This window comes from Lissotriton vulgaris, chromosome 12 (genome assembly GCF_964263255.1).
Source record: "Lissotriton vulgaris chromosome 12, aLisVul1.2, whole genome shotgun sequence".
Classification (NCBI taxonomy): Eukaryota; Metazoa; Chordata; class Amphibia; order Caudata; family Salamandridae; genus Lissotriton; species Lissotriton vulgaris.
Genome location: NC_141700.1, coordinates 110,364,960 through 110,388,639, shown reverse-complemented (window position 1 = coordinate 110,388,639; position 23,680 = coordinate 110,364,960). Strand labels below are relative to the sequence as shown.

At 45.5% G+C, this 23,680-nt stretch overlaps 1 protein-coding gene across 1 annotated transcript in view; it reads left to right on the top strand.

Moving 5' to 3' along the window:
- Window positions 1-19,023, top strand: part of SCNM1 (sodium channel modifier 1) — a 144,483-nt gene extending 125,460 nt beyond the window's left edge. The window contains exons 4-8 of the mRNA XM_086947428.1: window positions 6,984-7,081; window positions 7,762-7,862; window positions 12,357-12,577; window positions 16,540-16,663; window positions 18,238-19,023. Of these exons, the coding sequence (XP_086803554.1) occupies window positions 6,984-7,081; window positions 7,762-7,862; window positions 12,357-12,577; window positions 16,540-16,663; window positions 18,238-18,337 (644 nt within the window). The 3' untranslated portion in view covers window positions 18,338-19,023. The remainder of the gene's footprint in view (window positions 1-6,983; window positions 7,082-7,761; window positions 7,863-12,356; window positions 12,578-16,539; window positions 16,664-18,237) is intronic.
- The last annotated feature ends 4,657 nt before the right edge of the window (window positions 19,024-23,680 follow it).

The following is a 23,680-nucleotide window of genomic DNA, read 5'->3' as shown; positions in this document are numbered from 1 at the left end:
TCAAGGACCCGCTGCGACATTCCTCTATTTACTGTGCAGAAAGATTGCATGCTGTCATTTGTGACGCCATTTTCCACAGGAAAGCCCTTTCTGTCCAGAGGAATAGATTTATTCATTTCTGTAGGAGGCTCAGACACCCGAAAATAACGTGCTTGTAGAAACATTTATGGCAGCGATAAGAGATACGGGGCACCTGTCAGGTCACAGCCCTGCAGGTAAGAATTACACGTATTTGTGTTGGATAGTTGGAGTACTATAGGAGAACTCCTGGCGCACGCAGCCTGGGCCAAAAAACAGGAGATTAGAATAAGGAGCACAAGGGGCCCCTCATCACTTCACCTGCCCTGCTGGCATAACGATGAGCCGACCGATAGTAAGCAATGAACAAGTAACTTATTATGTGAACTCCTCAACATGGCTTCGACCATACATGCTAACATTTGCAAATTATAAAGAGGGCGATTTAAAATAAATAAAAAAAGATCGTGAGACTATATTTTGTCCATAGACCTTCATTGAAGCAGAGACATTTTCAGGCAGCACACTGCTAAAAGAAAACTGTTTAAACCAGGAGTCTCCTGTCTGAATTGGGTCTGTTGACATTTATGGCTTCAGCAGTTTTCAGGGGCATCCAGATTGACTCATACGGAGCAGCAGAGACAAAGTGATGTGTGAAAGGATGGGGGCCTCCACCTCAGGCAGCTAGAGATTAACAGTGTCAAGGTTGATAAAAAAAATACATGCCCAGTGCACGGCAGGAGCTCCCAGGAGGCACTTACGAAAAGTGCAAAAAACTCAACTAGTAGGAACCAAGTCCCAACAAAGAAGCAGGCAGCAATGCTCAAGGCTTCTTTTACCACCTCGTCTCAAAGGCATTTGTTTCCAAGTGGAGGTGGTACTGAAAGTGTACCATTCCCTCCTTTCTTCACTGGGAGCTCGATGCTGGTGGTAAGTGCACCCACTGTGCCCACCAAGCTGCCCATTCCTCTTTCTCCCTGTCTTACCCAGTTTCCTAACTTCACTGTATTCTGTTCCCGTTCAAGTAACCTAACTGATCAGCTGCTTGATTTGTGTTTCACCATGCGACGCTCACTTATCCTGAGCCGGAGCCCAGACTCTCATGGGGATTATCAGGCTCCCATGGCCAAACGCTGGTAATCTAACCTACGCTCCTTCTCCCTCCACTTTTCTCAGGTATTTGGATCCTTTTCTCTAAATACCTCCTCTACTTAATGCTACACCATAATCAAATTCCCACCTCAGGCTGTTCTCAAATACCCCCATATCTGCTTGGAATCCTTCAGTGGCTTGGGCCCAGCCTGTCTCTTCATCCCACCGCTCACTGAACTTTTAGCACCACATTCAATAGTGCTGTATCCCAGCCGTTCACTAGTTCTCCCCTATTAGCCAGTACTTGTTGATACTATAGTGCTTTAGCCTTCACTTGTGCTCTTCACAAGCTTATAAAAAGAGACTTTACCACTACTTAATAGGATACTATTCAGCGACCTTAGAAGGATGTATGGCGGAGGCTGCCCTGCCAGGGTTTCTAATATTCTCTTCCTTCTTGAGCCCAAAACTGAGAGAACGTTTAAAGTGCCATCAGCCCTCTTTCTGTTACAGAATAATCCTGGCTGGATGCTATCTTGATCCTACTTAAATGCCAAAGTAACGGGGAAACAAAGGCACACAGTTTGTTAATACTTATTTAAAAGAATCTACAATTTGGAGGCTAGTTTTTGATTTTCTGCAACTCCTATATGTAACATACGCATGCACTGTAAAAATGTCTGATGTATAAGTACGTATGAGTATTTACATGAATAACAATTTAAATAGCAATTCCTTGTTTTTTAATGTAATACTTTCATAGCGCTACTCATCCCACTGTAGGGTGTCGGAGCGCTTTACATCACACACACATTATACACTGACTATTAGTCATATAAATGTGTAGTGTAAATCAATGTTCATGATGAGGCATAAGACAAAGAAGGTTTCAAGGTGTAGGAGTCACCAATAGTTTTTACGGGTAGGGATTATATGCCAAGATTGTATAGCTGGTAGAAATACAAAGTAGGGGTTTAAAATATAACCTTGACTGGGATGGTCCATTATTAATGCTCCCAAAAACTTTAGCAGCCTTATAATAACGGTTTAGAACCATGTTTGTTCTCAATCTATATCTTGCAGTTTACATGCAGGTGTTTGATGCCGGTTCATAGCTCACTGTGCTATATTAGAAAGAATGCAAATTATGAACTGCAAGTAATAAAACAGTGGCCCACTTCCCTGTCTACACAATATAATAATTTGCCATCTGCATGTGAACTGATGTGCTTTGCAGGAGACACATTACTCCTCTGTACCACTTTATGCGTCAAAACTGACTTAACAAAACACAGATCTCTCCAGCAGTTGCTTTAACCACCAGAGTTTCCTTACCGTTAGTATTATTCCCTGAGATTTACCAGGCACACAGAGCTCGCTGCAGCACGTGCTTTGACCCCATGCAATATTCAAAATAGAGACTTTGCAACCAATGAAGCTTTAAACAGATTTTCTGTCATGTTTCCCCTTAGTGGCATTTTTTTGTGCCAGTTTAAAAAAAAATGTACAAGTTGAACGGTTTTCAGGGCTCGGCCCCGTGTGATTTCATCCTCTTTTTGTCGCCCACTTTGAAAACCGTAATTTGAAGGTTCCCAGGTAAGGTTTTTCCAATTTCAGAACTGCTCATGACCATACAAGTTAAGAGCAGGGAGTTTTGGCTCACAAAGACATTTGCTTTTCTGACTTTGCCTCTTCTATAGCCTACCTTTCCTCACTGGATCACAAGCAAAAGCTCTCATCACCCCCTATGTCCTCCAGGCTACTTATCTGCTCTTCATCTGGCTAACATTATTTTATTTAGGGTTAGTTTGTACAGCGCTGCTAATCACCAGAGGGGATTTATCAGTGCTTATCTGACCTATGTCCTCTATTACTTCTCCCTCTGATCTTGACCCAGCTTTTTCTCTTTCAGCAAAGTTTCCACTTTATTTTGTATCACTGTTGACTTTTCCTATACCTATTCCTCTGTTTCTGCAGTCCATTCCTCCCTAAAATGTGGTTTTATTGATAGTGCTTAATAATCTTCTGTTTTTAGCACTATAAATTATAGAGATTATTGTTTACATAATAGTACTCAATTTGATATCCTTAAATGGAGGGAAAGCAAAAAGTATTGCCAGAATCTGAACTAGTAGTGAGCAGACAACAGCAGTTGTCTGGAGTAAATCTTAACCCACTAAGCCATATGGCCAATTTGCTGATTATGCCTAAACAACTCTGGTTGCTTTCTTTGTGCTGTCATCAAGTCACCTGCTCTCCCTCTGTCCTAAGATTATCTGACCTTCTATTTACTAGACACCATGGTTTGGCTGCCTTTATATTTCTCTTGCCAGCCTCGTTTCCCTACAACATCCTTTGTTGTTTTTGCCCTTGAATTCACCAAGGTTCCCTTCAGAACCTGTGTGCCTTTTCTTAGTACTAGGTCCCTTCTGTCTCAATTCTTCCTCAATGTAGTCCTTGGATCTTGCGGCAGGCCTCTCCAGGTATCCTTATCCTAATACCTGGCCAGCCCCCTCTCTTGAATATTGCCTGGTAATTCTTTCAATAATTCCCAGCTCAGGCGTCTGTTCTCTCCACCTCAATCCAGCCTCCCCCCTTGAGGTCTGCCTCAGTGCTATCTGTAAGTCTCATGACATTCCCTTCATTGATTTGGGTATTATGCTATTGAAATATCCACTCTCAGAACTGTACTGTCCAGGCTTCTCAATTATGACTCCTTCCTCCATGGCCAGTCATTGTGCTCCACGCCACTCCCTTCTATTGCCCTTCTGAAACCGATACATTTGCTTTGCCATTACTGTGTTGCCATCAATACACTGGGCACAAAAAGTGTCTACTTGCAAATGCCTCGACCTGTGCTGCTCTTTACATGTCTTTACTACTAGTGTTACTATGGGGGCAGTTGGCATGGCTGTGCTGGAAGGCAGGAAGCAAAGTGGGCTGCTTAGGTAAATGGGTTGCTCAGAGCCCTTAGATGAGTACACCCCCATTGGGCGGCAGAATGTGATGAACATAGGCAAGGTAGCAGCAGTAGACGAGAGAGGGGTTTGGAAGTGATGAAGCCTATGGTGAAACTGGAGGGGGAAAAAACCTCTTCTGAGAGTGGAGGAGAACCTGCTGTAAAATGTACAAGGGATACACAGCCTATGATGAGGGAGTGGAGAGGTGGTCATGGGATGGATAGTGAGACGAATATTCATTCCAATGAATTTAGTGTGAAGGTATATGTGTAGTAGGGAAGTGGTGTACTTTAGCAGTAAGTGTGTGATTGCCTTGTGAGCAAAGAGAACAGATGGGTGATGAACCCTATGATGAAGATGTGGAATTGGTATGGGCCGTATGGCAAGTTATTGGAAAGGCAAATGTTTTACTGCTGATATCAAGAAAACAGTGTGGAAGATAATACTTTATAATAAGAGAGTTTGCAAGGGCAAAGAGGCAGAGGTGATCAAGTTTACTTTGGCTTTTATAGTGGACTAGTAATCAGTTCTTGTTAGTCCTTATATCTTTTAGTTTTATAGAGTACGTTGGACAAGTGGATTTCTTTACAGGGCTAGAAGATTATTGTACCCCTTTGTCCCTTGGACAAGTACAGTTTTACAAAAATTCCACCCCCCTGTCATAGGGTGTCCCTGTCCCTTCCTGCAGAACATTTTACAATGTTGTTTGGTTGGGCAGTGATGATTGTTTTCTGGTGGGCACCTCCACCTGTCAGATGATATGCTTAGGACCTTCCATTCTCCTGCCTTCACTCCTCCCATATATTTGTAAACAGGAGTTTAAACCCCTAGAGAAATTCACCAACTTGAAGCTGTTTGCATATATATATTTTCTTTGCAGAAATCCCACTTTTATAGATTGATAACTACAAGCAGAAGTGTATTGTGCAATCCTACCCTGGCCCTACAGCTCCCTGTCCTTTTCTCTCTCCATATGTGCATTCGTGCTGACCACAGCCCTAGGGGTTCTTCTGGCAGGTATCAAAAGACCAGTCAACCTGAGGGCTAGGATTTGAGGTGATCCAGCTCTGCTGGACAGGTGGCACCCCTCCTGCCTCGCAAGCAGCGGACTGTGGCCAAGCAGCTAGCACTCTGCCTGCCTCGCAAGCAGCCTCGCAAGCAGCTTCACTGCACTTCTCTCCATGGCCTTGGCACTCTGCCTGCCGCGTAAGCAGGTGCATTGCGCATCTCTCCCTGGCCTTAGCAGCTGGCACTCCGCCTGCCTCGCAAGCAGCTGCACTGCGCTTTTCTTCCTGGCCTTGGCAGCTGGTACTCTTCCTGCCTCACAAGCGGTGCCACTGCACTTACCGCCCTAGCCTTGCCAGCTGGCACTCTGCCTGCCGCCCAAGCAGTTGCATTGTGCTTCTCGCTCTGGGAACTGGCACTATGCCTGCATCGCAAGCAGCTGCACTGCGCTTTTCTTCCTGGTCTTGGCAGCTGGCACTCCGCCTACCTCGCAGGCTGCTGCACTGTGCTTCTCTCCCTGGCCTTGGCAGCAGGCACACCATCTGCCTCAGAAGCAGCTGCACTGCACTTCTCTTCCCGGCCTAGGAGCTGGTACTCCTTCTGCCTAGCAAGCAGCTGCACTGCGCTTCTCTCCCTGGCCTTGGCAGCTGGTACTCTGCCTGCCTCACAAGCAGTGCCACTGCACTTACCGCCCTAGCCTTGCCAGCTGGCACTCTGCCTGCCGCCCAAGCAGTTGCATTGTGCTTCTCGCTCTGGCAACTGGCACTATACCTGCATCGCAAGCAGCTGCACTGCGCTTTTCTCCCTGGCCTTGGCAGCTGGAATGCCCGAGGAGCCGGTGTCCGAGTTGTGCTGTGGGCTGCTTTTTTGTGCAGGCTATTTGGGCGCTGTCTCTGTTGTTCTGATACAGTCAGCGGCCCAGTGGGTGTCTGAGTGGCCTTTCTAGAGGTGGATGGGCGATCATTACCTCCGTTTGTCTCGCTGGCCGGCCCATTAATGTGTACACATACTGATCGGGGCAGGGGGCCTGAGTAGAAGTGGCCTCACTTGTTTCACCTTAACTAACGCGTGTATTTTTTTACCCCCCCCCCCCCCCAACCCCCCCTTCCCCTCTAAAGTTTTTTTATAAGATTACACCAAAGCAGTGATATGAGGAGTGTTTATGCCAATGTGGGCCGTTTTGTTTTGCGGGCCCAGTCCGATTTTCATTCCCAATCCAACCCTTACAGCTGGTACTCCGTCTGCCTCGCAAGCAGCTGCACTGCACTTCTCGCCGTAGCCTTGGCAGCTGGCGCTCCGCCTGCCTTGCAAGCAGCTGCACTGCGCTTCTCTCCCTGGCCTTGCCAGCTGGCACTCTGCCTGCGGCGCAGGCAGCTTCATTGCGTTTCTCCCCCGGGCCGCTGGTACTCCTCCTGTATCACAAGCAGCTGCACTCCGCTTCTCTCCCTGGCCTTGCCAGCTGGCACTCTGCCTGCTGTGCCGGCAACTGCATTACGCTTCTCGCCCAGGCAGCTGGTACTCCTCCTGCATCACAAGCAGCTGCACTGCGCTTCTCTCCCTGGCCTTGCCAGGTGGTCCTCTACACTTGTCTCAGAGGCTGTGGAACATGGCGCACTTCTTTTATTCTGCACCAATGGCTCATGGCGTTTTACTCGTTCGACAGACTCGTGGATGTGGCATTGTTACTTTTGCCAGTAAGAACATGCCACAGTGTGTCATTCCTCCCTGGGCTGAGATATATCACTCAGCTTCCTTCACCAGCGTTGGCCTAGGACGCTCCACTCCCCACTGCACACTCGCCCATGGCTATGCTCTTCCCACAACATCCCCCTCTCCCATGACACCATAAGTCCCACCTTCCAGCCATGGCGCATTGCTTGAGCCTCTCTGATGATATTTTCTTCGCAGGTTTACAGAAACACTATGGAAAGAAGCGAGAGCTAGCGAATGAGATACAGAAACGAAGGCATGAAGACTTCGTGAGAGCGGAAGAGACCGGCCAGAAGGTGGGACATGGATGCTGTTAATGAAGCTAAGGTTCCTACGTCATTCTAGGCAATGGGACACATTCTGTACATAAGAAAAAAATATATAGTTTATGGTTTTTATAGAGTGTACGGCTACTGGTATGAGTGTCTTGCTGCTAAGGTCGAAAAACCAACGGTCAAGAGCAGAAGGAAATGACGATTCTCAGAATTTGCACTGTATATAGAATTGTGATTTTATTAGACAAATAGGCTAGCATTATGCATGCATGCATGTATGAACCGTTTGCTGCTTGGAAGTGGCAATAAAAGTAGAAGGCCTGGTTGAACAGCCAAGTTTTTAGATCCCGTTTGAATGCGCTCTAAACAACTACATGGCCCAGGGCCACTCGAGGTTATGAGACACTGTTCCTGTCCAGTAAAAGCATCACCTGCTTGTGCTTTCACTCAAAAACTTTGCTGTGGATGTCAGTGTTTCTAAATGGTGCTGGTATTGAAGCATTTCATGATGGAAGTTTTATACTGTTTGACCCTAACGTTGTCTCTCAGGTAAATATAAGGGACAGGATTACTGATACAAAGTTTAATTAATGCCATTGTATCCTTCCACTCTTGATTTGTAATTTCAATTATTTTGGCACTTGGGCACAATCTAGCAGTCCTGCTAATCTCAAAACTTATATAGCTTATTTTTTCTACAGCCTGATACAGGACCAGCCCCTTTGCTAACCCAGACCAGGAAAATCACCCACCACGCTTTGCTGAAAGCTGCTCCCTACACCAGCTGCTCCGGGAGGAACAGGTAGAGTCCCTGTAAGTTTCTAAACCTTGTGTGGTTCCAGAAAAAGAGTCAATGGATTTTAAAAGGTTAAAGCTAGACTAGTTAGTTCAATAGAACATGTTTAAAGGCCACATGGCCTTGATAGAATGGAGTTCTACAGGCATCATTGCTGGTCCAGTGGAGCATGACCAGTGGGCCTGGAGACCGGGGGCGCTGGACCAGGGGAGAATGACCACTATGACCAGAGTACAAAGACTCTTGGATAAGGGATAAGGATTGGCTAGATCTTGAATTAGAGTACATTGTTTGGACTGGGACACATATGGACTGGGGTTTGCATGCCCTTGGTGGGAAGGGTGCCGTAGACACAGGCTCATGTGTCGCAGACAAAGGCTTGGTGGGGAACAGAAAAAGACTGGCTTTAGGGGAAAGGGTGACACTAGGAAGCAATGGATGCAGCTAAGGAGAAGGCGAAAACACACAAGTCGATCGGAAACTGTTCCGTAGGACCCCGCCCACATCCCTGCATATGCTGGACTTGCGCAGAGCAACGAGGCTGTCCGCTGTGAGGCTATACCGGTGGAAGATGTGTTAAACATACACCCTGAATTAGCAAAGGGCATCAAATGTCACTAAAAAGCCAACTGTCTTTGAACAAGGCCTGCCCAAAAAGAAATTTGGCCCTTCTAATTAGGTACCTCCTTTCGCTTGGGAAAAAGCAGATTTCAATCACACAGTGGAAGCCGGAGATAAAATAATAGTAGCTTTATCAGTTGGCTGTATAACCAGATGTCCCCTTTAAGGCAGGTATTCCATCATGTTCTTTTCCAATGAAGATGTTGTACAAGAAACACCCAGCCTGTCTGGACAAGTCTAGGGAATCCACATTTGTTCCCTGCAGATCAGAGGATCGACAGTCTGTGTTGCTTTTCTGCTTTTGGCGTCTCTGCCTGTTAACGCGGAAAGAAACCAGCTGCTTCTTACTGGGAAGTCCGGAAATTCCCTTCTTCGATATATACCCTCCTGCCTTAAGTTGCATCCCAAATTATTCCTGCTGGCAATCACATTGACCTGACTTGAGAACTGCAAACTATCACCCTTGAAATGTACTTTCCTTTTACCATGTGGGGCCTTTTGCCTACTCCTTTTTTGTGCAAAAAGTCTGGCAAGATATGCTCTTCTTAGCCAGGGTTTTGAACTGGCAGGCCTGTTGATTGGCCCTACTTTCGAATCCGCGCCCTCCATTTTAAATGAAGCCTGGGTCCTTTGACCCAACGGGTTATAATTGTGTAGGTCACGGAAGCTATGCTCTTCCTGCACACAGGGACGTCTAATCAGGAACATGATGAATTCTGGAAACAAGCCTCTACATGGGAGGAAGCTCTTCTGCCGTTACCTGCTGCAGATAAACGTAAGCTGTACTCACCGTTGGTGAAAGATGTGCTGCTGGCTTGGATGACAAGTGCTCTTGTCATCCAGGCCAGCAGCACATCTTTCACCAACCAGACCAAAGCCTACCTGGAGACCGTCCCATCATTCAAGCTGCCCAGCATCAAAAAGAACTGTGAATCCCAGCTAGTCTCTGTGGAACCTTTTCTAGGACTGTTCCTGTGATTCACATGCACCACTGAGATGAGGCAGGTAGCCTCCATTCTGAGATATTCGTGGCAACTCTACAACTTACTTGTTTGTCTAGAATGTGGTTTAAACATGCATCTGGGGCCTATTCTTCAGTCTCTGCTCCCCAATTGTTGGTTTGAACTGATGGATCAATTTGGGCCGTTAAGTCTGTTTTTGAGGTCCTGGTGCAGCCTGTGGTTTCGAAGAAGTATTGTTTGTTAGATCTTCCATTTGTCACCAGTGTTCCAGGGCTACCAGTAGTGCTATACTCTATTGGGATGACCAAGGTTTCAGTTGGCACTTGCTTATGCAGAGGTAGCGAGGTTGATGAATTAGCTCTTGTGCATAGAGGCAGCAGGAGTTAGAAACACATTTACAACATAACACAGTAACTCCTATTCAGAGTCTTCTAGCCAGTGCTGGGTCTTCAGTGAAGAAATAGTAAACACGAAGGAAACGTACAAATTTGACTTAAGCAAAAAAACAAAAGGTGCAAGCGCCTCCTGGAGCAGAGATAAAACTCCCAGCTTTTGATATATCAATTACTCAATTAGATTTCAGCAACACATGGTGATGTTTTCTGGAGAACCATATAGGCTTGAAAGATGGTTCAGACGTTTTTGAATGAGGACATCTGCTCCAACTTTCTAAACCAGACCCTCCATGACTGGTGTGAATTCTTGAAGCCTTTGGGCCCCTCTGGGACTAGGCAGGAGCAGATATGGCCACATTTTGTTTATGTGGCAGGCTCATTAGGTAGATGCAGGACAGATCTGTGAGGCTCCCAATACATGCATTGATGTATGTGGCCTTTTGTCTTCTTCCTGGCCAGATGAGTTGCAGGGATATTCTTACTGGTGTATTTTTGCTTCCATTGTTCATCATCTTGCAGAGCTGCCATTTTGCAGCCCGTCTAGTGCCAGGATAGCTCCTCTCCTTACAGGCCCATCTGGCTTCTCAGGTCCTCTTATCACAGGATTACGGTCTTCCTGCAATTCATATTTGGTCCCTGGGCTTCCTCAATGTCCAGACTGACTGAAGGGGTGGGGGACATTTTCCAACTTGGTAGCACAAGTAAAAAGCAAATTTCTGCTTGGTGCAAGGTTTGCAGTAACAGGGAATCTTACAAAGAAGAAAGGTGTGGGAATGGATCTTCAGCTGCCTCCCATCAAGTATGACAGGTTTTGAGAAGGAGCGACATGTAGTCTGTTGCGGTCTCCTCAAACAAGGGTAGTCTATGTAACTATCATTTTGTGATAACCTAGCCACTGAGTCCATGAACACCACCATTCATTTATTTTTCGTAAAGCATGCATACCCAAAACGCACCTGTAACCTGCAGCAACTTGAATGTCAAAAACCGCAGTTGTCTAGCAATCTAGGGGCATTTAAGTGAGAGTCAGGGGGTAGCTTTCTTTGTGGGTACAGGTAAAAAGACCTGTGTTCCTAAAACGCAATTCTACTGACAGCAGTGCTGATCACCTCTTTGCCTTGATAAAAGTGGCAGTAGCTATCCTCAGCCGGTTTGTGTTGTTCTTTTTGAGTACCCACTGTCATTAGAGCATGGCTTTTCAGACAAGTAACACAAAAAATATGGAGTACCTTCAATGGACTTGAAGAGTGTCAAGATTTGGGGAGGAAAACCCATGATGTGCCTGAAAAGAGATGACAAACCTTTCTCAATCTATACAAAGAACTTTTGTCCCAATGCCCAGTTCTTGTGGGTATCCTGCAACCCAGAAATTTTGACCAGTTTGTTGTTTGCCAGTTTCATAACTTTTTGCACATACTTCAACGGTGGGATAAAACTTGAAATTTTACAGGGATAAAAAATAAAAATGAGTTGCCGAGTTGACTTTGGATACTTTGAGAGGTAAAATTTGGAGGAGTGTTGGGACAAGTTATTTTATCTCACCTTGTTTGCATAACATTTTCTTCAAATCTCTCATTAGGTCAATGATATTTTCATTGTCTGATGTCCTCAAGGTCCTAACCCATGCATACAAGGCCCAACACAACTGCGGAGTCCCCTACTTGAATCACGGGCTGAACTTCCATCAGTCCACCAGACACCTCTGCATCCCTTTCTCTAACCCTCACCCCCCACATCCGACGTAGCAGATGCGGAGGTCGCTCCTTCTCCTACCTAGCAGCGTAGACATGGAACAAGCTACCCTTTAATCTATGGACCTCCCCATCTCTTTCAGAGCTCCTGAAGACCCGACTATTCGGCTAACCAACTGGACCCTGCCAGTGCCTGGATACCCTCAAGAGTGACAAGAAGTGCTCTACAAACCTACTGATTGATTAATTGATGATGGGGGGGATAAGAATAATGGTCGATGGTAACGCTTAATGCTGCCTTCAAAAGCTCCAGCAGTTCCACGCACTGATTGAAGAGAACAGAAGCTACATTTGGTTTCCAAGGGAACGTTGCTGTTCCTTTTCGAAGGATCACGTATGATGTTACATGAGCATTAGAGGAAGTCATTGAAGAGCAGTGAGTGGAAAAAAAGATCACCTTTTCCTGCACCTCTTAACTGTGCATGCCTCGGGTCTGCCATACCATCACACCATTATTGGAGCTGTGCAATGTGTCCAATACTAGCCAATGAGGAAACCCATAGGAGCTGTTGCTTCTAAACTCGCTTTGCCACTTCGACAATAGTTGTGTGATTTTGTTTAAATCGTTTAAAATCAAATTATAAATGTGTAACGCAATGGTTTAATGTAAAAAATGTATTTAAAACCCTACTTGATGTACGCTTTGTAGAATTGATTCACAACCACTGCAGAATTAGAGCATGTTTGCACTCCCCAGATTGGTTTGTGGTTTATAAATGCATATACATGTGCAACAAATACTTGTCTCAAGAGACCAACATTTTTTTTCAGGACAGAAGCAAAAAACCAGGGTGAGGAACAGCCTGAGCCGTTAGTGATTCCATTGGTAACCTGCGAGCCTGGTCACTCCAACCAGTTGGAGAGAAAACCTTGGGAGCCTGCTGAGAGATATACACAGGAGAAATCTGCTGTAAAAGAGACAACCTCCAGTCCTGCTGCCGAAGGGAGGACATGTACGCTCCCACTTCCTGTAGGGACAGTAGGTCCATCAGGTACAAACTGTGTTATCAACAAATGTAATTGTGCTTCATGCAGCAACTTGTGTGATGTTCAATAGACTTGATTTGTCCAAGGAGAAAGACAAACTTCACTTAATAAGAATAGTGTACAATACAGAATAGCACCAACCAGGAAGCCAGGCACTCCAACGTAGCAAACTTTAATATAGGATTTGATAGGTTTCACTGCATTTGAGTATTGGGGAGATGTTTTGCTTGTAAGCACTCAGGTTGTTCTACTACCATCATGAAAAGAGAGAGTGTGTTTCATGATGTGTGTAAGACTTGTGTGCGGCTTCCCAGTCGCATAATGTAAGTCGCAGGTTCAGGTAACTTGTATTTGTACCCGTGGATGAAGAACAATCAGTGAAATTAAAGCATACACTCTTTTCCCCACTCCTTGCTTATTTACTTTGGCCCTCATCCTTCCCCCTCTCATGTGTTTGCAACACTTCACATGAATACAGCCACTAAAACCCTATCACTCGGAGGAAGTGTACACATCACTCAGCCCCACCCTCTTCAACACATACATGATCCTTTGGCCAACGTTATCCGCACACAACATCAACATCCTCTCCTATGCCGACAACATAAACTCATGCTCTTACTCTTGGACAAGACCTCGAGTACTAGAAACAAGTTCACCGCCTACATGATCGAAGTCGTCAACTGTATGAACCCCAACTGTCTCCAGCTCACCACGACAATACAGAAATAATGACCTTGGGCAAGAACACCTTGCCGTAGGATCCAGCCGAACTCCGACCCACACCCAGCATCCACTCCAGGAATCTCGAAATAATCTTTGCCATCAAACTTGTCAAGACCGTACAAGTCATTGTCATCACTGCATCCTGTATCAACAATTTTAAGACGTTGAGGAAGCGCTTCAAATGGCTTCCAAGCAACTCCAGAGAAAATGTCACTCACAGCCTATTCATCGGCAAGTTCTCCTACAGGAACACCCTCTGTGCCGGGATCCTCAAGCAACACACCAGAAGACTACAAACAAGCCCGAACTTGCTGGCCAGACTCATCTTCAACCTACTCCACAGAATTTGCCTCCTAACAGACCACATGGAGTGCCACTGACTCCCGATAACACACCCACGTTCATCTAAAACTCTTCACACACACATTCAAGACACTATAAAACTTAAGCCTCACCTACCTGAACAGTCACATCTCTTTCCACCAACCACCCAGATACCTCCGCTCCGCAGGATTCCTACTTGCCTTCATCCCATGCATACACCGAACCACATTAGTATGACACATGTTCTCTGACATCGCTCAAAGTGTTGAACGGCCTCCCACTCCACATCAGAGCTGCCTTCTCTCTTCTTAAATTCTGCAAGAAGCTTAAGACCTGGCTTATCAATCATATAAGGTAAATTGTCAACAAGGGGATAATTGGTGAAGTTATTTGGTCAAAAAATAAAATAGGTTGGTGTCAAAAAAGAGTTAATCTCAGATGTATCAAGTCAAATGAGTTATCATTTAACTAATTTGAAAAAAGTACAAACAAGTGTACACAAACTGGATTTCAAGAGGAAATACTTATGTTGTGTTCAATTTGAATCCAAATCACAGCTGTTTGGTTCTTATAGCTCACATAATTTATGGTCCCCGAGGATGGTCTCGCCTACATGTGAGACAAGACTGAAACGTCAATGCCTGCTCCACTTCTCACACAGTAATCCTTGGATCGCTGAATCAACTGATGTGTACAAAAGACTGATTCCATTTATTAAGAGAGTGAACTTTACATACATTGATCTCTGATGTTCAAAGGAGGACTTTAGTTTTATTGTACATAATTAATATATGTTAGTTACGTATGCTCAAAGAACCATACAACTGACTTTGATTCAAGTAAAAACAACATAAGTATTTCCTTTTTAAATCCGGTTTGTCCTTTTTCTATTGAGTTATATGATTAATTATTTGACTTGGTATGTCTTTAATTTATCTCTTTTTTGACACCAACTTACTTTGTTTTTAACCAAATAACTCCATAGATGAACCCCTTGTTGGCAATCTACAGTATGATATTGATACCCTGGCTCCCAGTGGTTATTGGATTGCCCATCCTCGTAGCACTGGCTTGTCAATTAAACAACCTACCTGATGCAGGGCTACGTGCACACACCTGCTCACCGCCAGCAGACTCTTGAGGGCAATAGTGCGCTTTACAAATACACATAACAAAGTGCACGAACAAATTCATCAATACATTCCTTGACCAGAACCATATGGATCTTTTCCTCTGGTCAATTCTAGCGCCTAGGACACTTCATTTTGTATTCAGCTTTCACTGTCCCTGCTCAGAGCTCATATTCACTTCAAGGGCTTCCCACACTCAGATTGTAGATCGCGCTCATTTGCTGTGAGGCAAAAGTCCACTCTTCTGTCAACGATAAAAGACCTCGCAAACAGAGCTTTTCTAAGAGAACCAAGCGCTTCGGAGAAGACTGGAATTGACCTGAAGTAACCCTTACAGGATAATATTAGCCATAGGGCTATATTTGTGTCTGTAAGTCCTTCACCTACTGGAAACATCCTTAGGTTCTCTTCCTTATGACCTTGAGATAGTCCAGTCCCTGAAGAGAGTAGCCTGGCTGTGTAATTTACAGTTCACCAGTATTGTGGCCCTGGAATCACTGTATTAAACCTCAGAACACCTCGCCGTGATCTCGGACTGCCGCAAGACCCTAAGAAATTACCTCACAGAGACAATGCTCTTAAGGCAGAACGCACCCCCACAAAAACAGTAGATAAATTGGCAGTTTTAACTTACTAACCACCCCAAGCCATTCTGCGCAGCATCCAGAGTCGGTGACCTCTGCTGTCCTATTGAGCTCAGGGTATTTGTCGCCTTTTCTCTCCTACTCCCCATCTTTAGGGTCCTCTAAATAAACACAGTGACACCTGGAATTGTCCGTCCTTGCATTCGATGCCTGCTGTAAATGACCCCTCCAGTAACCTGAAGTGACCTTGTATCGATGCGTCAAGGCTAAGCCCTCCACAGCCCAGGTTTCTTAATTCAATAATTAGTTACTAACGTGCAGTACTTAATTTGTAAAAAATAAAAACAATAATAAGTGCCTGGGTCTCGTCAGGAGGCCACTGCAGCTTGCATCACACATTGCACCTGGTATGCTGCCAAGGATAGTAGCAACACAACTACAAACCATCACACTCCTACAAGTGTGACAGTTCGGACTATTTCAGGCCCCCAAAGCTATAAGAGTGGCTTGGGCAGCATGTACTAGTCCTTCTTAATGTCTATTGAATTAATCATGAACTGTTGCTGTGCTAATCTCTAAATTAGCCAGACAGCGCCACCTGTGGTAGACTGTCGAGCTCCAGTGTTGACAATTAACTGGAAACCACCTGCTCAAATTAAGCACTGCTAACGCTTCACCAGCAGCAGAGGATATTCAAAATTAAGCCTCTCTCTGCAACTGATGCAGCCCAAACTCTAAACTAGCTGACCATTGCACATTCTCACATTCCACATTGACTGGAGCTACAAACAAAGAGAGACAAACCAGCTGCAAGACACCACTCGCATATACACCTCCTCATCTGCCACGAGAGAGCCTTAAAGAGAGCCTCCTGAGCTCACCCACCCCTTCTCCGACCAACAAAGTCACAGGTGTGTATACTCTATACTTGTCCATTTAAATGTATTTTTTTTTTTTAAATAGTTATCACCATTCCCTACCCTAAAATGAATACATAGCCTCTGAATGTGTCCACCGCAACTCACAACGGTCTCTCTTTTGTACCTTTAAACAGTTTCATTTTTATTGTTGAGGCTTTCTGTACTGTACCCTACAGTAGGTTTGCTTTACAAGACAAGTTTGCACTGCTGCTGAACCAAAGCACTGTGGTATGTATAAACTTGCGTTAATAAAGTATTCTTTTCCTTGTGTTTCTAATTCTAGGCAGCCAGCGACAGCACTCTCACAAAACCAAGAGGAAGAAGCAGGAGAGAGCGGCACAGCCGGCAGCAGAAGCAGCAGACGAGGAGAGGGCGCGAGTGATGGCGCACTACCTGCAGCTGAGAAGGTACACGCAAAGGCCTGTAGCATCAAGGAAGGTCTATCTTTAGATACACCACAGAGTTGAATCTCTGGAGGTGGAGCCATCCCTTTTCAGGATGGGAAAGAAGTTAGAATAAGGAATGAATGTTAGTACAGCACAGCCACCCATCCCACAAACTGAACATCCAGCCTCACTCCAGAGCCTGTGGAGGGATTTTCTGTGTTTTTGAGCTTGATCCTGTAGAAGATGTGATGTATTAGCAAACATCATTTTTAACTTGGGACTCTTCATAAATGCACAAACATTTGGTCTACGCTCATAGGTGTTAACAAAATCAAGTATGGCCTCCTACCTCTGCCTAGAGTATCTTGTGTTCACAGAGTTGTGTTTTAGGGAATATTTTCTCTAAGCAGTCCCTACCTCTCTCTTTTCGGGTAGTTTTACAGATCTAGAACTGCCCGTGTTGGTCATTTGGGAAATTTCTGCTTAAGCAATATGTATTACAAAGCACAATGCTTGTTGTGTATATCGTTGAGTGAGAATGGAGGCCCAGGCTTCCCATCACAATGAAGAATCCCAGTTCCCATCCAATCTGCCCTTTATCTATAAACATTCAGTTCTAACATCTTTCATTCTACTCCTTTCCTCCAGGTGAAGACTCCTGGTCCATCCAAGTTGTCCTTTTTCTGTTAATTAAAACTGCCATACAATGAAATTGCAATTGTATATATAGCACCAGCATTAGTGCCACTGCCTTTGGACGTGTATGAATTATGTAAGACATGTATCTGGAAAAAATCAAACCTCCATCAACACTCGCCCTTACAGGCAATTTCTCTTTTTGAGTGCATACACCTGATTCCAGAAAACCTTGTTTTCTTATGCTTAATCTCTTTCCTCTTTGTTTACTCTCTCTGCCTATATCTTCCACTTCTACTCTTTCCACTTTGATGCTTTTGAACCAAGTCACTCTGTAAATCCCATACGAGAATGGATACTTATCTTCCTTTTACCATTAATGACCTTACATCCACTACGTACTTATCTGTTCGACCATGTGCTGTTGTTTTGATGCTTTTTAAGTCTCCAATATAAATATTTTGAAATGTTTTAAAAATAGCTAACAGACCAATCAAGTCTACGGTTTTTCTTCTAGCTCGCCCTGGGTCCATCCAGACAGCCATTTTAGAACTAAGGAGTTACCGGGCGAAGCATTTTGGCTAACTCCAAACCATTCCTACCACTGTAGGTCCTACTTTAACTGCTGCACTCAGTGAAAGTGATCTTTGCAGTACCTTTGAAAGACAGATATACTTTAGCTAAATATTAGATTTTACTACTGTAACCATAAAAGATAGGTGGAAAAGTTTTCAAGAAGGGTTCTTGGCAGGGAAGTAATCAGAGTCACAGGTTTTTAAAACATATGAAAAGAAGATGTGCTTGTGGAGAATGATGTATCCTTTGATGGTCAGAAGGAAACCGGAGCCCAGTTTTCAGGCTGTTTCCAACTCTCAAAAGATCAGTATGACCTGGAATAGAGCATGTGTCTGTGGTGGCCACCGCTCCCACTAATGTCCCTGATGTTCCTTCCTTTACAGCTCCGGCTGGATCCAGGACGGCACCGGCAGATGGGTCAAGGATGAAGGCGTGGAATTTGACTCCGATGAAGAGGAACCTCCTCCGCTGGAGGCGCCTTGAGACCCCCAGACTACCTGCAGGCGGCCTTCAACCTGGGCTATGCTGTGCGCCTTCTAAGGCAGAAACTGTACTATGGGCACCCTGAGGCCGCGGTGACCTCCTGAAACTTAAATCTGGTGCCCGGGAACTTTGACTCATCATGGCTACCCCAAACGAACCACAGATTCAGTTTTAGGGAAATCCGAAAACCCTACTGTGACCCTATATTTTCTTTGCCACCTATTCTATACTGCAGACATGTTAAGACTGTTTTAGAGACAAGAGGTTGCTGATTCCCGTGGTAGGGAACTCGTAAGTCTGCTATAAGTACACTAAGACCCCCCCCATATGCCCCTCTGGTCACCAGAGACCCATCTAGGAACCAGGGGAGCCCAAATCTTGCCACCCTGCACGACCGTCCTCTGAACCGGTCCACCATCTCCCCACCCAGAGCCACGCTTACCTCTCTGAACTTGGAAGCGGAGAGAGCGTTAGTAACATTCATGGACTGAAACATGCTCTGAGCTGCGGTATGTGGGCCATTCTATGAATTTTTGCAAGGATAAGATTGCAAGGGTTTAATAAATATATATTTTTAAGGATAGGGGTAGTCCAAGGAGCGAACACTGCAGAAAATAAAAAAGTTAACTTCTGTTCATGCTTTTTTCTTTTTGAGGCCGCTTAAAAGGAGTAGCAATGGTCGTCCCGGTTCAACAGAAATGTTAGGAAAATCACCAAAATGTGCCTTGAACATTCATTATGGCGCCCCCTTTGTAATCATCCAGTGATATCACAAAGTTGACCCTGCCAGGTATGAGTGCCACTCTGCCTGTATTCCCCAGCCTGAACAGTATGTTTATCTCCATGGCATTAAAAACGAGCATGGCATAGCCAAATTGTCTGGCCTTGACATGCCTGCTTTGTTTTTTTTATTTTTTTTGCAAATATATGCAATAGACATTAAAAGTGTAAAAATATTTAAAAGCAAAATGCCTCTGTTTACATGTGGCATGCATATATTTGGAAAAGTGTGTGCAAATTGCCAAAATAACTTCAAAAACAATGTTATTAATGCAGAAAGTAATGGAGGGGTTGAAATACTACCTGTGACACCTATGGGACATTCTTTTTAAGTGGATGTGCACATGTACATGAACAAAATATAATTTGCAGTGAATATTCAATGGCTTAAAAGTGGGCCAACCTATTGTCCACCTGGTTTAGGCTGGTGTAGGTGGAGGCAAATCATGAAAGACATCTGAACACGACAAATTTATTTGTATTTGTATTTAATTTATTTATAAAGCGCTAACAATCATCCTAGGTAGGATATCACGGCGCTGAGGTTTGGTGCTGAGGGGTACGGTGACCGCATTGATTACTGATTATTCTGGTTTAGGGAAGAGTAGTGTCTTTAATTGTTTCCTAAATGATAAGAGACAAATGGGTGAAGATGGCTGGCTGAAAGACCCTGTACGCATTTTAGGTCAAAGTGTGTTTAAAAACATGGAGCTGATGGGAGATCGAACTTTCTCTAGGTCAAACTTAAAAATTGTGTGAAGCGGTGAAATCCAATATTTTTCCCATTTAAAATGTAAATCAGCAAACACATGAAGAAATAACAAAGGTATTTGAGAGCTGTCTAAATTAGTTCTAAATGGTTATTAAAGCAAACAGAGGTATAACCGACACGTTTCACGGAGTACTGAGAATTTTACACCAATTATTTTCCACCTACAGCTAACAACTGTTAAACCTGGCCAGTCCGGATTGTCGTCAATGTACCCTGGTAACCCAACTGACACCTGCAATAATTTAGGAGTAGCACTTTTCCGGCCTGCCATTAGGTGGCAGCAGTGACCAGATCATGAACGTGGGCTGCAGCGCGCAGAGCAGAACCATGTGCGCGAAGGCAGCGCAGTCTTCGTTTTAACTGTGTTTCCCAATCAATAAATAGCGTTTTTTGAGCCCCAGCGTGACGGGGGCAGGAATAGGGCCGAGTTGGTGCAGCGAGTCCCTCCACACTTCTGTATAAAATAGTAATTTTACAGGGCCGAAGCCCCTCTTTAGGTAATTATCACAGGGACCCTCCCAACCATTTAAAAAATATATTTTACATAATAACCTTACCCCAAAAATTTGAAAAGCTCTGTGTAAAATAATAAAAACGAAATAGCTTGTCAAAATAGCTTTTTAGTAAAGCGTGCCACGAAGTCCCCTTGAGTGAAGCCTGGGCTTAAGCAGGGCCGGCTTTAGGACAGTGCGACTGGTGCGGCCGCACCGGGCGCTGACCTGTGGAGGAGGGCGCTGATCTCCGGAGGGGCGCTGTATTTAGTAATAAGGTATGATTGGCGAGATGAGGGGCACTTTTGTCTGGTGGTAGTAAGAGAATCCGAGGAGGCGGTCATAGGGTGTGGGGGGCGCTAAAGCTGGCCCTGGGCATAAGCCCACTAAACACACACATTTGTGAAGTCTACTGCACGGGGCCTAGGGTGCAGAGCACAGGACGAAAATGACTGACAGCCAGGGCGGGTAGGGAGTCTGAACTCTGCCCTCCCAGGCACCGGTGGTCCGGGTTCACTAGAGGCCAGTGTGAGAAGCTCACAGCGGGTGGTCATTCGAGATTCTCCTAATGGTGGGAACTAGTCGGGTCTAGGGCTTTTGGTAGGTGTGAGAGCCGAGTTGTGCACCAATCAGGAATATGTGGGCTTTGCACTAACAACACTGTGGAAGCCCCCCAAAACACCACAACGAAGCGTTAATGTAGGTAACTTTCTTTATTCACCGGAGCACCGGGAACAGCTTCTGATCCTTCCCGCGGTCGGTGCCAAAAACCCCAAAATGGCCGCCTTCCGCTTCCGGTCCCGCCCTTCCGTTTCCTGTGTACTGGACGCTAGACCGTCACCACATATCTCCCCCCTTTATGCAATGACTTAACAGAAAAATCTAGTCCTTACTTGTAGTCCATATCAAAGTCCTTGAACTTTATCGGAACCTTTACTATTCTTCCCGCTCTCGTCTTCTTCACTCCATCACCTCCTTCGCCATTCTGTATCTCTCTCACTCCTCCCACTTGCTTCCTCCATGGCACCTTTCAACACATCCTTGTCTGATCTTTCCTTGCTCCAGCCTTTCGCTCCTTCTTCCGTTCCGTCTCCTCCGTTCCTTTCCATATTATTCTCTCCTACTTGCTGCACACCTTCTTCTACGTTCTCCCTGTTCATTCCGCTACTTCCTCCTTCTCCATCTTCTACATCCTCCGTGTCTTCCTCCGTCTCTTCTCCCCACTTCAGGATCTTGCTGCAGTTCGCCATTCTGTCCTGCGACCACACTTTTCCATCACTGAGTAAGGCCGACCGGGCATAAGGCTCTACTACTCTTAGGGGTGGTGAAAACTTGCTCTCCCCTTTCCTTTTCAGGATTGCTGACTTCACTCTAACCCAGTCGCCCTTTTCCAGCTCCACTCCTTGCACATTGTGTCTCTTATTAAAATGTTCAGTATACACCTCCTGTGCTCTTTCCAGGTTCTTTCTGACCACCGCAAGTGACCATTTACTTTGCACCACCATTTTCCTCCACACCATGTTGTCCTTCGTGAAGGCATCCCTTCCCCTCAGTACCTTGAAGCGACTGTACCCAGTACTGCCCGGGGTGATGCGGTATCATCTTCAGTAACTCTCTCTCTCAGTCCAGACCATCATTAATGGCAGCTTGGATGGTGCCCATTATCACTCGGTTGAAGCGTTCAACTTGTCCGTTGCCCGATGGGTGATAAATGGGGGTGTGATTTACCACAATGCCATTCCTGGATGTGAACGCTTCCCATTTCGCAGACACAAACTGCGGTCCATTGTCGCACGTGATGTCTTTAGGAATCCCTTCCCTGATGAAGACTTTGCGTAGGAAGTTTACCACAGCCTCGGTATCCACCTTCTCCTTAATTTCCACCTCAGGCCACTTGGAATACCTGTCAACCATAACGATGGCGTACTTCTGCACTCCTTCATTGTTTAGGATGGGTCCCATGATATCAACAGACACCATTTCCCATGGTCCCTCTGGCACTGGGAATTTTCCTAAAGCGGGTCTCAACACGCTCTGGGATTTGTCGGCTTTGGCACACGACTCGCATGCTCTCACATGTCGTTCCACTTGGGCATCGATGGCCGGCCACCAGTACGCTTACCTGGCCAGGGCCGTGGTTTTGGTGATTCCCTGATGCCCTTCGTGTAGAATCACCATCAAGTGTTCGATTATGCCTTGCGGTGGAACTACTTTGTCGCCTCTTAGGAGAAACATGGGATTCTCTGCCAGTGACAGTTCATCTCTCACCTCCCAGTACCGTCTTAGTGCCTCCTTGAGGTGTCTCTTTTCTGGCCATCCATGGATCACATATCCCTTGATCGCTTCCATATCCTCGTCAGCCTTGTATGCTTCTTCCCAGTCTTGTGCGCTGATCACCTTTTCCATGTCCTGAATGGTGGCCACTACGTATCCTTCCCATTTTGGGCGCACTTGCTCGTCTGCTTCCTCCATGTCTGCCGCCCGACTCAAAAAATTGGCTACTTTGTTCTGCGGTCCTGGTATGTGTTCAACTTCATACACAAAGTCCAACAGACGCAGTGTCATTTTGGCAATCCTTGGGGTAGCGTGCGCATGCCCACTGGAAGTCAGCACCTTGACTAAGGGCTTGTGATCTGTTTTCACCAAGAATTTTGCGCCCCATATGTACTGCCTAAATCTCTCCATCGCCCATATTACGGCCAGCATCTCCTTCTCGATGACGCTAAACTTCTCCTCGTTGGGCGCCAGGGATCTTGAGGCAAAGCTAACTGTGGATATCTCTCCTCTCTCCGACCGCTGCATTAACACCGCTCCCAGACCACGGTCACTCGCGTCTGTCGTCAGTATGGACTCCGCGTCCGGGTCAAATCCCTTCAGGGGAATGGCTTCGCTCATCTCTTGTTTCAAAGTCTCGAATTCGTTTTGCTCTTCCTGGTTCCACTGAAAACCATTCCTTTCCTTCAAAAGTTGTCGTAAGTACTGTGTCTTAGTGGCAAAGTGGGGAATAAATTTGCTGTAAAATTCAGCCATTCCCAGGAATGACCTGACGTCTTCTTTCTTGCTCGGGGCAGGTGCATCTATGATGGCTTGCATGCTGGTTCTTTTTGGTTCTATACCCTTTCCGCTCACTTCATGTCCCAGATATGTGACAGATTGCACCCCAAACTTGCACTTCGACCACTCTGCCGTCAATCAATTTTCCTGCAGTGTGCGAAGTACCGTGTGCAGCTTCTCATTGTGTTCTTGTTTGGTCTCTCCCATGACCAGAATGTCGTCCTGGAAGAACTGAACTCCCTTTTC